At 47.4% G+C, this 12,633-nt stretch overlaps 3 protein-coding genes across 3 annotated transcripts; 1 reads left to right on the forward strand and 2 right to left on the reverse strand.

Moving 5' to 3' along the window:
- Positions 1-17: 17 nt before the first annotated feature.
- On the reverse strand, positions 18-5,283 carry VFPPC_10869 (ABC multidrug transporter; the record flags this gene model as incomplete). Its single annotated transcript, XM_018289169.1, has 15 exons — positions 18-273; positions 325-786; positions 845-1,463; positions 1,515-1,579; positions 1,635-1,685; positions 1,740-1,811; positions 1,870-1,993; positions 2,046-2,420; positions 2,478-2,640; positions 2,706-3,460; positions 3,521-3,754; positions 3,820-4,099; positions 4,168-4,388; positions 4,448-4,982; positions 5,071-5,283. The coding sequence occupies 15 exons, from the start codon at positions 5,281-5,283 to the stop codon at positions 18-20; spliced, it is 4,425 nt and encodes a 1,474-aa protein (XP_018136525.1).
- Positions 5,284-5,781: 498 nt separating this feature from the next.
- On the reverse strand, positions 5,782-7,972 carry VFPPC_10868 (C6 transcription factor; the record flags this gene model as incomplete). Its single annotated transcript, XM_022428731.1, has 4 exons — positions 5,782-6,565; positions 6,615-6,693; positions 6,769-7,086; positions 7,174-7,972. The coding sequence occupies 4 exons, from the start codon at positions 7,970-7,972 to the stop codon at positions 5,782-5,784; spliced, it is 1,980 nt and encodes a 659-aa protein (XP_022283949.1).
- A 1,241-nt stretch (positions 7,973-9,213) lies between these two features.
- On the forward strand, positions 9,214-11,178 carry VFPPC_10867 (tol-like protein; the record flags this gene model as incomplete). Its single annotated transcript, XM_018289167.2, has 1 exon — positions 9,214-11,178. One exon carries the CDS (start codon positions 9,214-9,216, stop codon positions 11,176-11,178), a length of 1,965 nt encoding a protein of 654 aa, XP_018136523.2.
- Between the last annotated feature and the right edge of the window lie 1,455 nt (positions 11,179-12,633).

The following is a 12,633-nucleotide window of genomic DNA, read 5'->3' on the forward strand; positions in this document are numbered from 1 at the left end:
ATGGATGGAATGAAAAATCACCCTGATGTAGTCTTCTCTGTTGCCGGTGCTGTACCCTGATGATTGCTTGCGGCGTATAGCTCGGCAAACTGGCTAGGCCGCCCAAGCAACTTGGCCGGTTCGTCATATTCTATGAGGGAGCCCTCTGCGATGACAGCCACTCTGTCAAAGGAGTGAATATGGCTCAGACGATGCATAATGGAAAGGACTGTGCACCCCTTGAAGTCGGTGTTGATAATGTCGTGTGCAATCTTCTCAGTGCTCGCGTCGACGCTGCTAACTGTTAGAATCTTGTAGCAAAATGTCCGACTTTTCACTACTTACTTGCTCATGGCTTCATCCAAGAATAAAACTTTGCTCTTGCGAATAAGAGCACGAGCTAGGCAGAAGAGCTGCTTTTGTCCTACTGACCATACTTTGTCGTCCATGGCTACCTCTAGTCCACCCTTTTCTTGAACCACAGACCACAACTCAACACGTTCGAGTGCTCTGACAATAGCTTCGTCGGAAGCAGCGAAAAATGGATCCAGGTTAAGGCGTATGGTGCCAGGAAACAGGAATGCATTTTGGGGCACAATGTTGATTCGCTGACGAAGCTGAGTTGGGTTGACGGCGGAAACATCTACTCCGTCAATGGTGATTGCCCCGTCTGGTTTGGTATCAATCATCTGAAGTATACTCAGAATGATAGAGCTCTTTCCGCTGCCTGTGCGCCCGCAAATAGCAATGTGCTGGCCTGGTTTGACCGTCAGCGAGATACTGTTAAGGGCAGGCTCCGCGTCGGCGCTGAAGGGGACTGTCTGTTAGCAAGTCATCTAAGAATCCGCAGCGACTAATGGCTTACCTGTAAGAAGCTGTTAGGTTCTCTATCTCCAATTGGCCAGCTTCAGGCCAATGGGATGAAATATCCACGACATTTGTCTGGGCCACTTCCGACTCGGTGTCTGCAATATACCTCTTCACTCTTGCCGCGGCGCCAATGCTCGTTTCAAGCCGGGTCCACGATTTAATCAGTCGAACTAGGACCTCACTCAAACTAATAACCATGACTAAGCCAACACCAACACTTCCGGCAGAGAATTGATCGGCCAGGGTGATGGTGATTGTGACGAGGGCCACAGCCAACACAGCAGTCAAAAGCTCCAAGACGAACCCAAGACAGTACTGAATGCAGCTGAGCATGTATTCGGGCCTTTGGGAGGCATCAATGAGACGCTGGCACCGCTCTTGGTACTGGCGCTCCCAACCAAAGGCGCGAATAGTGACCAGTCCCTCTGATACGGCAGTGAAGGACGTATACAACGGCGCTTTGGCTTCGATGCTGAGATGTCTAAGCTGGCGGGATGTTTGCAGGTAAAACCTCTGCAGAAAGAACAGCAAAGTGCCCATGAAGGGGATGACGATGCCGAGATATTTAGAAAAGATAGCAATAATGATAACTTTGGCAGCGCAAGTAAATGCGGCTAGTATTTGGATTAGCATTTTCCAGCATATATTTTAATTGTGAAGCTTACTGGAAGAGTAATTGATCATTGTAGACGGCAGTTCCATGTCTATCAGCTCCATGTCCTGGCTGAATCTGTGGAAACAAATAAGTAGCCGCTCGCCGATAAACTGACAGAGTGATGACTTACCGATTCAAGATTTCTCCGCTGTCAGTAGTAGAGAAGAACCGCAAGGGTGCTCTGCAAAACATGCATTATTAGCAACGTAAATGGCCGCGTGACTGGAACACATACCGCATCGTAGTCTCCAGTAAATCATCATGGAGCTTAATAGCCGATTTGGAGATGATGGGGATGAGAGCCGTCCTGGCCCATTGTCAGCATTGCAGTCTATAGCTGTCGTTGATTTTAGCCGTCAACTTACCAAGCAGCCAGGCAAGCGCCTACTGTTGCAAGTACACCAAGCGCAGCGTAGACGCCTAAATACATGCCAATTTTTTCATTTGCTTGCTTCTCATTGGCCTCAGACCACCATTTAATCCAGATTGCTAGCACAATGGTTAGTTATATGCTGCAAGTCGGAATATTGCAATGACTAACAAGAAAACTCGGTAGTGACTGTCCAAATCAGCATGACAAAGATGTTGACGCCGGTAATCAAGTAACCAGCGCTGGCAAAATAGTACTTGTAGACAGAGGCATCTCCATTCTTGCGCCGCAAGTCTTCAAGCTCCTTGCTGGAGTCTTCAGGAGTGTCTTCAAGCTCGCCTGATATGTCTACTGGAGGCGAGGCAATAGCTTCATCTTTGGACTCCGGTGTTCCTCGAGCCACAGAATTTGATGGATTGTTATCACCGGGCAGTTTGGGAGAGCCAATGTATCCACCGCTCTTTGAAAGCTCAAGATATGATCCAAACTCTAATACTTGACCGTCTTGGACCACGGCAATATTGTCGGCAAGGGAAATGAAAGCCACTTTGTCATTTGTTAGAGACTCAGAACAGGAAATAAGCACAAATTTAAAAGGCTCACGGTCATTGGAAACCAAAATAACGGTTTGTGTATCCTGCCGTAAAAGGCCGTTGGCCCCAAGAAGCCGCTCTCTAACGGCTGAAGAAGTGTTCGCATCCAGGCTGCTGAATATATCGTCAAGAAGGATCGTTTTGTGCCGGGAATAAACGGCTCGAGCCAAGGCCTAGTTATCCCCGTATATATTAGCGCCTTACAGCGACCGATGCGTTGCTCGACACATCTACTTACAATACGATGCTTTTGGCCGCCGCTAAGATTCAAGCCGCCGCTACCAATCTTGATCTTGTCTTTCTTCTCAGCTCTGGCAAGGTCAACATCGAGCCCACAGGCCCATACTACCTTGTTGTACCACTTTGGATCATATTCAGAGACGCCGAGGATGCTCTCCCGGATCGTGCCGTTTTCAAGCCAAGGATTCTGGGCGCAATAGGCAACAGTACCGCTGATTGGGCGACTCTGAGACCCTGTCGATGCGGCCATTTCACCAAGTAGGGCAGTCAACAACGCCGACTTGCCGCTGGCTGTTGGGCCGGCAATGACGTTGATGCTGCCGCTCAAGACGGGCACATGAGTATTCGTGAGGACATTTGTACCTTTATCTTTCCACGCAAAGGTCTCACCATCAAGATAGTCTTCAAGCTTTATTGTATTGTTATTTTCACGAAAACCGCCAACTCCCTCTTCGCGGTCATCGATGATTGGGTTCTCGGCCTGAGCAGAATCAGAGTTGACCGACGGCTTCTTTGCCTGTGCAGCTGTGTCTGCGTAGTTACAATACTCTTGAATGCGCCCAAAACATCCCGTTGTTTGCAAAAAGTTTGGCAGGGTCTGGATAAAAACGATGACGGGGTTGACGAGCAGGCCGATGAGTGCGACAGCGGTGAACGCCTGGGCAGTGAGAAGAGTGCTGTCTTTCCAATAGAGAGATATTATCACATAGACAGCAAATGTGACGACTGGAGCAAGGTTGATTGGTGTTAATGCTGTAAACACGGTGATTAGTTACTGGCCTTGATGAAAGACATGCACCGACGAGGTCCTACACAGCAAGATGGTGGCAACAATGATTTTGCGGAATCCTTCCGATGTTTTAATCTCATCAAGGCGAATCGCAGAGATTACTTTGGACAGCACGGTTGGAAGGCCGAGAAGCTTGACGCTCTTCATGTCTCTGAGGACAGCGGTTGTAACGCGAAGCCGTTCTTGGACTTTTTCGACCCATTGTCGCTGCGACGTGCTTGCAGATGCAGAGATTTTGGATGTAATGGCAACAAAGACTACAGGCGAATTATGACTATTAGCTGTCACGGTCAAGAATTGCGGGGCTCAGAGAGGTTCATACTCAGAATCAGCACAATGGGAGCAAGGCACGCGAGAGATAACTGGCGCTCGAGAAGCCAAGCAGCCACGGCAACATCTAATAGCGAACCCCAGAGCTCATTAAACATTTGCATTCCGCTGACAATACGTTCAACGTCGGTGCCCATGAGCGTCACGCCGGTGATGTCTCCCATGTCGACAGGTCGGGTGTTGACGTTGCGTTGAAACACGAGGGCAATGAGGCTACCTCGAATTCTCAAAGAGAAGCGTAGATTCTGGTAGCTGTAAACAGAATTGGACACCTAAGTATTTCATAAGGTCAGTTACAAACGTATTTTACCGAGACAATGTGCAATTATAGCCAACTTACGGCGATGCCTAGATATACAAGAACCCAGGCGCCAATAAGACCACGTCCATAGTCAGCATCACGCTCACTGGCTCCGACATAAGATAGTGTTGTATTCACCAAAAATGGCTGCGAAAAGGTAAATACGGTGACGCAGAGGCGAGGTATGACTGTAGAAACGAGCGACGGCCAAAAAGTGCGGATACAGACACGCAGTATGGCATATCTGCCCTTTTTATCACCTTTTCCCTTCTTGTTAGCGAGAAAAAAAAAGTTGCAATTTACCAGAATTTTTACCAACTTTTATTCCAGTTCGACGAGAGTTGGTCTTGCAGAGCATGACTATGCAGCTTAGGGTCAAGCCCAGGGAGATCATTGACGGATATGACTTTGGAGTAGCCAACCCAAAATGTAGTCGCCAGCCACGAAAAGGTGATTCTGTTCCAGAAGCCACTGTAGAGCTCGGGGGTTTCCCCTTGCGTCTGCGCGACATTAGCATCCAGCGGCTTGCTGTCGAGCGACTCCAAGAAGAGCGCTGAGAGCAGCAAGGCCAAGGATGCTATCAAAGACGCCGACGCGGAGCTGCTTCCTGTGATTAGCCAGAATGTTCGCGCGCGAGCAATGCCCAATAAAACAGCAGCAGAGAGGTAGAGAGCCAGAAGCGTCGAAGGCCGAGCGGATTTGCGGTAGCTCGTAAAAGACAATACCGTCGCAGCAGCAGTCGCAACGGAGGCTAAGACATTGCCGGCTAGCGACACGCTCGTCACGAGAGCCGTAGTCTGAACGCGGATTCCTAACACAGCGAGCTGGGTTGCCAACGCTGCGATTAAGGCAAGCTATTGGATAAGATGCCTGATTAGCAGATGAAGCCAACAAGAGCCCCGAGGAAGGCCAGACCAGACAGATGGACAGGACTCGGCTTACAAGTTTGACCCCGACAAAGACATCGAGCTTTCGCTGAACCTCAGCTTGCTTCTGCAACAGAATAGCAATCTGCACCAATGCAGGCACAATAAATAAGGCTGCTGGGACGCAGACAAAGACAACGTCCTCAAACGCGAGGGTAAAGTCAAACTGGCGGCACGCGGGATCGACTCGGGGCCCGAGCGAGGAGTCGACTCCCGCGACGCAAGACATCAATTCTTTTTGTAATTTAATTATTTCTTAATTTTTGGCCCGTGTAAGCAATGCAACGAGTGAGATTCGGATCTGCCGTGGGAGAGACCAGGACGGGCCTTGTTAGAGAAAGTTAGTTTGGAGAGAACAAGGCTGACTGAGCTAACATTAAATTAATAAAATGCAAGAGAGGGAGATGTTTTGCCCGTTGGAACCTGACCCTTTTGTCGCACGTCACCTGCTGCCACCTTCAGCGACACGCCCGCCCGTCGCAGCCTGGTCCTGATGCTGTCAGTCTGTTCTGCATGCATGCATTGCTGCTAACGCATTTGCTGTTACTTAATTATATTAATTCTATTACTGGCGCGCTTTTTGAGAGAAATCGCGATATGTTCTTCGTTTTATTTCTATTTTTTTTTCTGCAGCTGTTTTTGGAGAGAAATGCTAATACAACTAAGGCTAATTAAACAACAGCTACATTTATTTTAAAGCGGCATTATATCAATTGATGATCTCCCCTCACCCCAGCAGTGGCGCCCGCTTATTACTAGCCGCATGTTGCCCGGCTAGGGTCCAGTCCACTTGGCCCCCATCCCGAAGAGCGAGGCGCCCCATTTCTACCGCCGCCAAGAGGCAAGCCTTTGATCGCATTTCGACGCCTCCGCCACCGCCAGCAGACACGGACATGCCTCGCTGCTTTGAGAATATCAGGTTGCCGAGTTCTCCCACCTTTTCCTGCGGCCAAAAGCACGCGGCCACGCAGAGAGGTAAAGGCACCCAGCCAATCTGCTGCATTTTCGCCAGGTCGCGCAGTAGATGGCCCAGTTTGATGGTCTCGGAGCGGATCTCCTTGAGGTGTGGGATCGGACCCGAGATTACCGTGCGGAGATAGATGACGGCCGTGCTAGTAAAGGCAAGATTGATGGAGTCGACAAAGGCGGCTTCATCTGTAGTTTTGAGGGCGACGCTGTTAATCCTGGTGGTGATGTCCTCGAGTGACTGCAGGATGTGGCACCCCTTGGTGGCCAATTCCATGACGTTGAGCTTCTTTTCCTTTTCCAAATCCAGCTTCCAGTGGCGGAGACAAAGTATCTGGTAGAACAGAGCGACAATGTCCTTGCGGCAGCCCGGTGCGCCACCTGCGGGCAATGTATTTGAGGCGATGAGGCTGTCGTAGTCAATAGTGAGGTGCAACTTGCCTCCTGTTGAAACTGCCCCTACAATATCAAACCAAACCAGCTGGCCAACAAGGGCCTTAGCTGCCGCGGTGTACACGTGCAGAGCCGATGTAGTAGCTTCCCCCCTGTCAGCTATTTCGTCCAAGTTCATGGCAGCAAGATTCGATCAGAAGCTGGGCAAACGCCGCAACTTGCTGCAAGCACTCTTGCCAGAGCAACGATGTTGCGTTGAGAATCTGTTTCGACATGTCAGCTATTAGGGTTCTAAGGCTCTCCTGCAGGGTTCAAATCTTTACTTTAAGATGAATCGTCTGCACCAGACACGTGCAAGCAACAATTACCTGCTCTGCCTGACGCTCCTGGTCACCAATGGATAGCGTTGCAAGTACCGACGGAATGCACAGAACAGCATCCACCGCGTTCCTTAACAAGTCGGCGCATTCTATATTTGCTGTATTGTCGTCGCGAGTGGCGTATCGTCTATATGCCTTTGCCAGCGTTAAAGTTGTCTGTAGCACAGGCGCTAACGTGAGCAGTAGGAAGCGCATCCAGCGATATTGTTCGCCGCCGTGATCGATAAGCTGAGCCGGTAGCACGTCCTCTGTATAATATGATAAAAGCAGAGCATCTTCTGCAGTGAGCATACCTTAAAAGTTGATGTTAGCATCGTAAAACACAACCAGCCTGAGAAGGCCGCTCGCAGAGTTGAAAAAAAAAAAAAAAATACCTCGGCTGGGAGACACACGACAGAACCAATCACTATCGCTTTCCATCATGCTAGAACTACCAGTAGAACAGTTCATCGCGCTGTTGTGGCTCGTAGAATACGTGTCAGGTGGCTCAACCGACTTGCCATGTCTAGGCGCCGTCCGTGCAGCTTCTACGCTTTCGAGAACGGTATTTTGAGACGACGTGTCTCCCAAATCGTTGTGCGGCGATAGCGTCGGCCATGAATATAATTGCAAAGAAAGTTTAGGAGAGAGAATGGCGTCTTGCTTGGGACCGTATTCGCCGCACCACATTGCAAAATCAAGGGCAGACCCTTCCACGACCGAACCCAGGCTAACTGTGGTATCGATGCCAGTGGTATCCAAGCCACTGGTAGCCATGTTGTCCGTAGTACACCATCCACTATCTACATGTTGATGTGCCCTAAGACTAATATCCCCAAGATCCATGTTCTGCTGCCGAGTGCCGTCTCCTGCTTGCCGCAGGTCGTTGGACAGCTGCGAATCACTCGAAGCTAATACCATCGCCGATTGTGAAGAGTAAGATGATAATTTCGTTCGTCGATGGGAACGTGCTGCGATTTGTTTCTTGATCTTGAAGGCTGCGTCGCGTTCGAGGACTCCTCGATCCATCCATACCGGCTTCGGCCCATATGCACACTCGATTTGCAGCTGGTTGCAGTTCCGACAGCACGGGCGTGTTTCATCGCACTTCTTCCGTCTAAGACGACAGGTCCAGCACCCATTCATGCTGCGCACGCCAGCTGCTGGCGCTGGCGCCGTCGTCGTTCCAGTACCGGGCATAAATTTGCGGATGGCTTGCTCGGAGACTTTCTAAGATCTCTAGATTGCACCAAAAATAACGATCTGGCGACGGCAGCTATCGTAACCAAATGAACAATCGTATCTCTCCCCCCCGTAGCTCGACCCCGCGATTCGGCTAGTCAGCGAGCATGGCTAGCCGAGTTATGCCAACCTTAGCTCGGCGAGATCCGAATATGGTCGTGGCTTAAGTATGACATGCTGCGTGGCGGTATAAAGCAGATAGATCTCGGGTAAGTGATGGGGGGGGTCCCAGGGAGTTTCAATATTCGTCTTTACGCCCACCGGATGCTAAGATCTGCAAGGAAGAGCTCCTGTATGCCCCTGTCAAGCTATGACGCTAAAAGGTAGGGTCGCTAAGGTTTGACATTTTGGCGCTCGTTGTCAGCCAATGAGGCTGCGCTGTGCTTATGTGTTGGTGATATGAAGTCTGGTGCCACACACACTAATAGGGTTAGCATTGAAGCAACAACGCGGACGAGGCTGGGTGCTAACACCGCTTCCACCCGGGTTCAACAAGGTAATTTCATAAAATTACCTGAAATAGGGGTCATTACTTCACGGGCCGTGCCACTGGCGCGGGAGTTGGAGTAAAAATAAAACCTGGGGTCAGGCAGCGCACGGACGAAAAATGGGTAGTTTACTAAATTACATTGTACCCTTTGCACATTATACTCGCTTGGACTATTACATGTATTTGGAATTTGGGGGCGGCAAAGCGGGTCTTCCTGGGTGGCGCAGGGCGCAGGGGATGCAGCCGAGGAGACCCTGGCTGACTGCGATATTTTAAAATGGAAGTCAGGGTAGGCTTCAGATAGTATATAAGAATCGGGGTATTGCACTAAGGCAATATTATTATACTCGTTAAGCGAGATTGGGCAACGCCCAATCTCAGCCCAACCAGAGACAGAAGGCAACACAAGATAATTAATTAATTCACTGAATACAAGGAAGCTGCTACGTTGACCCTATCGTGATTTAAGATTCTTGTAGCGTTTCCAACAGAACCCTAGGTCGAACCTTTCGCTTCCCGCGCGATGCGCGATATGTAGAAAGCGGGCTCGTCTCACGTCACATTGTTAATCGATATGGCAGCTAGTGGTGCAAAGCGAAATAGTGGTAGCACGCGAGGATGTCATAACAAACCTGGCCAACTGCTAATCAGGCCTGATCGGTCAAGCTGTACGGATTCATTCATCTCCTCTTCTGCAACCCATAACTGAATGACTTTAGCCAAACATCGCCGTTCTGGCGAAGGCGACAACGAGGAGACGACTGCCCACAGGCGAAAGAGCCCTAGAATTCAAGAGACCCTCAACAAACAACACCCAGAACACACGCCAAGAGCGAAATCCAAGCCATTATGCGGAAGGCCACGGCCGCAAGAGATACAAGGCGTGAAGAGACAGCGAACCGCAAGAGGAGGGAGACAGGCCAGCTCCACGCAGAATGCAGAGCGTCGCACTAATGTGAACACCAAAAGGGCGTCTCGGGATGCTGGTACTTCCGGATGGATTCACAAAAGCTTTAGTGCTGAGCCGTATGATGGGAATTATGATCCGTATCAAGATGATCCGCTGTATTATAAAGAGCAGCCGGATTATCGGCCGATTCATCGGGTTAGGCGTGCTTTAGGGGATCCACCGCGATGGCCTAGACTTGCCGAAATCCCTTCAACTGAAAGTCCTCCGTACTTCGCATTACTACGCCAATGGCTCCAGGAGTGTGACAAATATCATGAAGAGCGGAGTTTTCTTGGACCCGATGGCTGGGAAATATTTCCAAGTCGAAGCCAATGCAAACCCCGTACACGATTCTGGCCGACAAGAGTCATCTTTGTCGGTGATTCAGACTCCCCAATGTTGGAACTCTGGGAGACAAAGTTAAAACAAGAAAGCCTGCTCCAAGGAGGTAGCTATATTGCGCTATCCCATTGTTGGGGTCGTCAAAGCAGTGAAGAAAAGAAGCAGTTCTGCACAACCTCAGAAAATTACAGTCAACGATTGAAAGAATTCACCATACATGAATCGCTGAAGACGTTCCACGACGCTGTTAAAGTCACGCGAGCACTTGGGATCCAGTATCTTTGGATCGACGCTCTCTGTATAGCTCAACCTCTTCAGGGGGGAAACGTGAGCGACTGGGATACTGAAGCTAAGCTCATGGAACTGGTCTATGGCTCAGCTTATTGCACTATTGCTGCTACTTCGGCGGAGAACTGGAAAGAGGGTTTTCTTAGGCGGCCGAAAATGCCTCGTTACAGCTACGGAAGAAGGAGAGACATCGATAACCGCGATTACGGCAGGAGCACTAAGAGGGATTTCATTGAGAAAGTGATCGACGGCCCACTAAATCAGAGAGCTTGGGTATTACAAGAACTTGTGCTGTCCCGTCGAGTCATCCACTTTACTAAAACTGGCATATATTGGAGTTGTGGCCGAGGCGCAGCCTGTGAAAACGCTGGGGTAATTGCGGAACCAGGGCGGGGTGACAGCTTCATTTTTGACCCAGACTTTCCAAAATCTCTGATAAACTGGGGCTACCGTTTCATCTTGCAAGCTATTAAAATGCTCTTCGAAATGTATGCAGGACGTCGTCTCACCTACAATTCAGATAGGCAGATTGCGATTTCTAGCTTAGTGAAGCGTATGGAAAGTGTCTTAGACACTAAATGTCGACACGGCATCTTCGAATCCTACCTTCACCGGCTCCTTCTATGGCAACACTTCGACAAAACCGACAAAAAGGAAACGAATTACAAAGATCAGGGCTTGCCGTCGTGGTCTTGGATGACATATTCTCGCGTTAGTTTCCCCCCGCCAGACCTCTACTTGAAACTTGTAAGCCGTGCGGACCTGCAAATTGACCCTAAACGGCAAAATATATTGCTTGTCCAAATCAGAGAGTTTCAGAGCTGTAGAATGGCACGACAGGGGAGTCAACGTCTCATTCTAGACGCAGGCTCAAAGGAGGTAGGGTTTTTATCGTTCGATATGGATATCAACGAACATTTTTGTTATTGTGTTGTTATTGGAATAAAAGTCGACAAAGCGGAAGATGCTGAGAAGACTTACTACATTTTACTTGTGAAGGAAACACTCTTAGAGGACCAGTACGAAAGAGTTGGAATTGGGATGATTAAGTCACGCTGCGTATCTCAAAAGTTTTACAAAGGGGAGCTTCTCTGAAAGGGAATTGCTAAAGAGGCCTGACATTTTAGCTACGGGGGCTAACACTAATGCGCCAACCCACTACACTACTACTATATCTGGGCTAACTAGGTATTTTCTTAATATAGAACGATTTGCTAAGTTGGATATTATGTTTGGACAGTCTTTAATTGTACGCACCCGAATCTCTATTTGTACGCACTGTGACGGGTTAGACCCTGAAGGAGACTCGGCCGAAGGCCTTATTGCGTCGCCACAATATAGTTAATCGCAACCGTGGTTGTAATACCTATGTCTAATAGTTGCCTATATAACTAACATTATAGTTAGTACATATAGAGGATATTACAGGAGAGATCTAGGGGATCTCTCCTTTTATTTTATTAATTCTTCCTCTTTATAATAATATTATTAGGTAGATTAAATAAGTCTTTTTAAACTCTTATATTAGGAAGAATTTACCTTATATAACTTGTATATTTACTTGTGCTTAAGTAGTAGCTTTAGTATTTACTTACTTAAGCATTTATTAGAACCCTATAATAACCTATATAAACTATAGATAAGTAGAAGGCTTAAAAATAAGCAATAATAATAATAATAATAAATAAATAAGTAGGAGTTAGCCTCTAGGAGCAAGAGATAAGACATCTAGACTAGAGCCTCTAGCATAATAGAATAGAATAAGACAAACTAATAACTAGTCTAATAATAGAATTAATAAATTAAGACAGAGAATCTCCTAGGAGAAACACGCAGTTAATACTATAAATAATAAGCTAGATATTAGAATAACTCTAAATCCTATATATAAAGCAAGAGAATAATTAGGAAGCTATATAAGCATAAATCTAAGCTCTATAATTAGCTATTACTATACTATTTATAACTTCTTACCCCCTAATAGTTAGACCTAAACCTATATAACTAGGCTTAGCTAATAAAGCTATAAAAAGAAAACTAATACTCTCTAATCTATAGAGATTTAATAGGAACCGCTAAAAGTTCTAAACTTAGTAACTTAAGATATAGAGTAAGCTCTATATAGATAGATTAGCTATAGAAAGTCCCTTTAACTAGTTTGTGTATATCTATGCCTAGTTAGACTAGGCCCCTTAAGGGATAGCTGCTATATTCTTTAAGAAAGGCGCTATAAAAGGCTATTATACCCTAGACTAGTTCTTAGAGTACCTAGTAACCTACTATAGTAACCTAAATAGCTAATAGCGCGCTATAAGCTAACTAGAAATAATAAGGCAGAAGGATAAGGAGAGCTTTACTGCCTTTCTCCCTAAGTTTAAAAAGGAGTTATTAGATAGTAGGAGAGTAACCTAGAATAACTTAGTGCAAATTAATAGCTTAAAGCAAGCTATTAATCTAACCCTATAAGCATACTTAGTAGGCTAACTAAATTTGCTAATAACCTACTCTAAGTATATAAATACACTCTAGAACCTAGGCGCTAACCTTAAT

Source organism: Pochonia chlamydosporia, chromosome 2 (genome assembly GCF_001653235.2).
Source record: "Pochonia chlamydosporia 170 chromosome 2, whole genome shotgun sequence".
NCBI classification, from domain to species: Eukaryota; Fungi; Ascomycota; class Sordariomycetes; order Hypocreales; family Clavicipitaceae; genus Pochonia; species Pochonia chlamydosporia.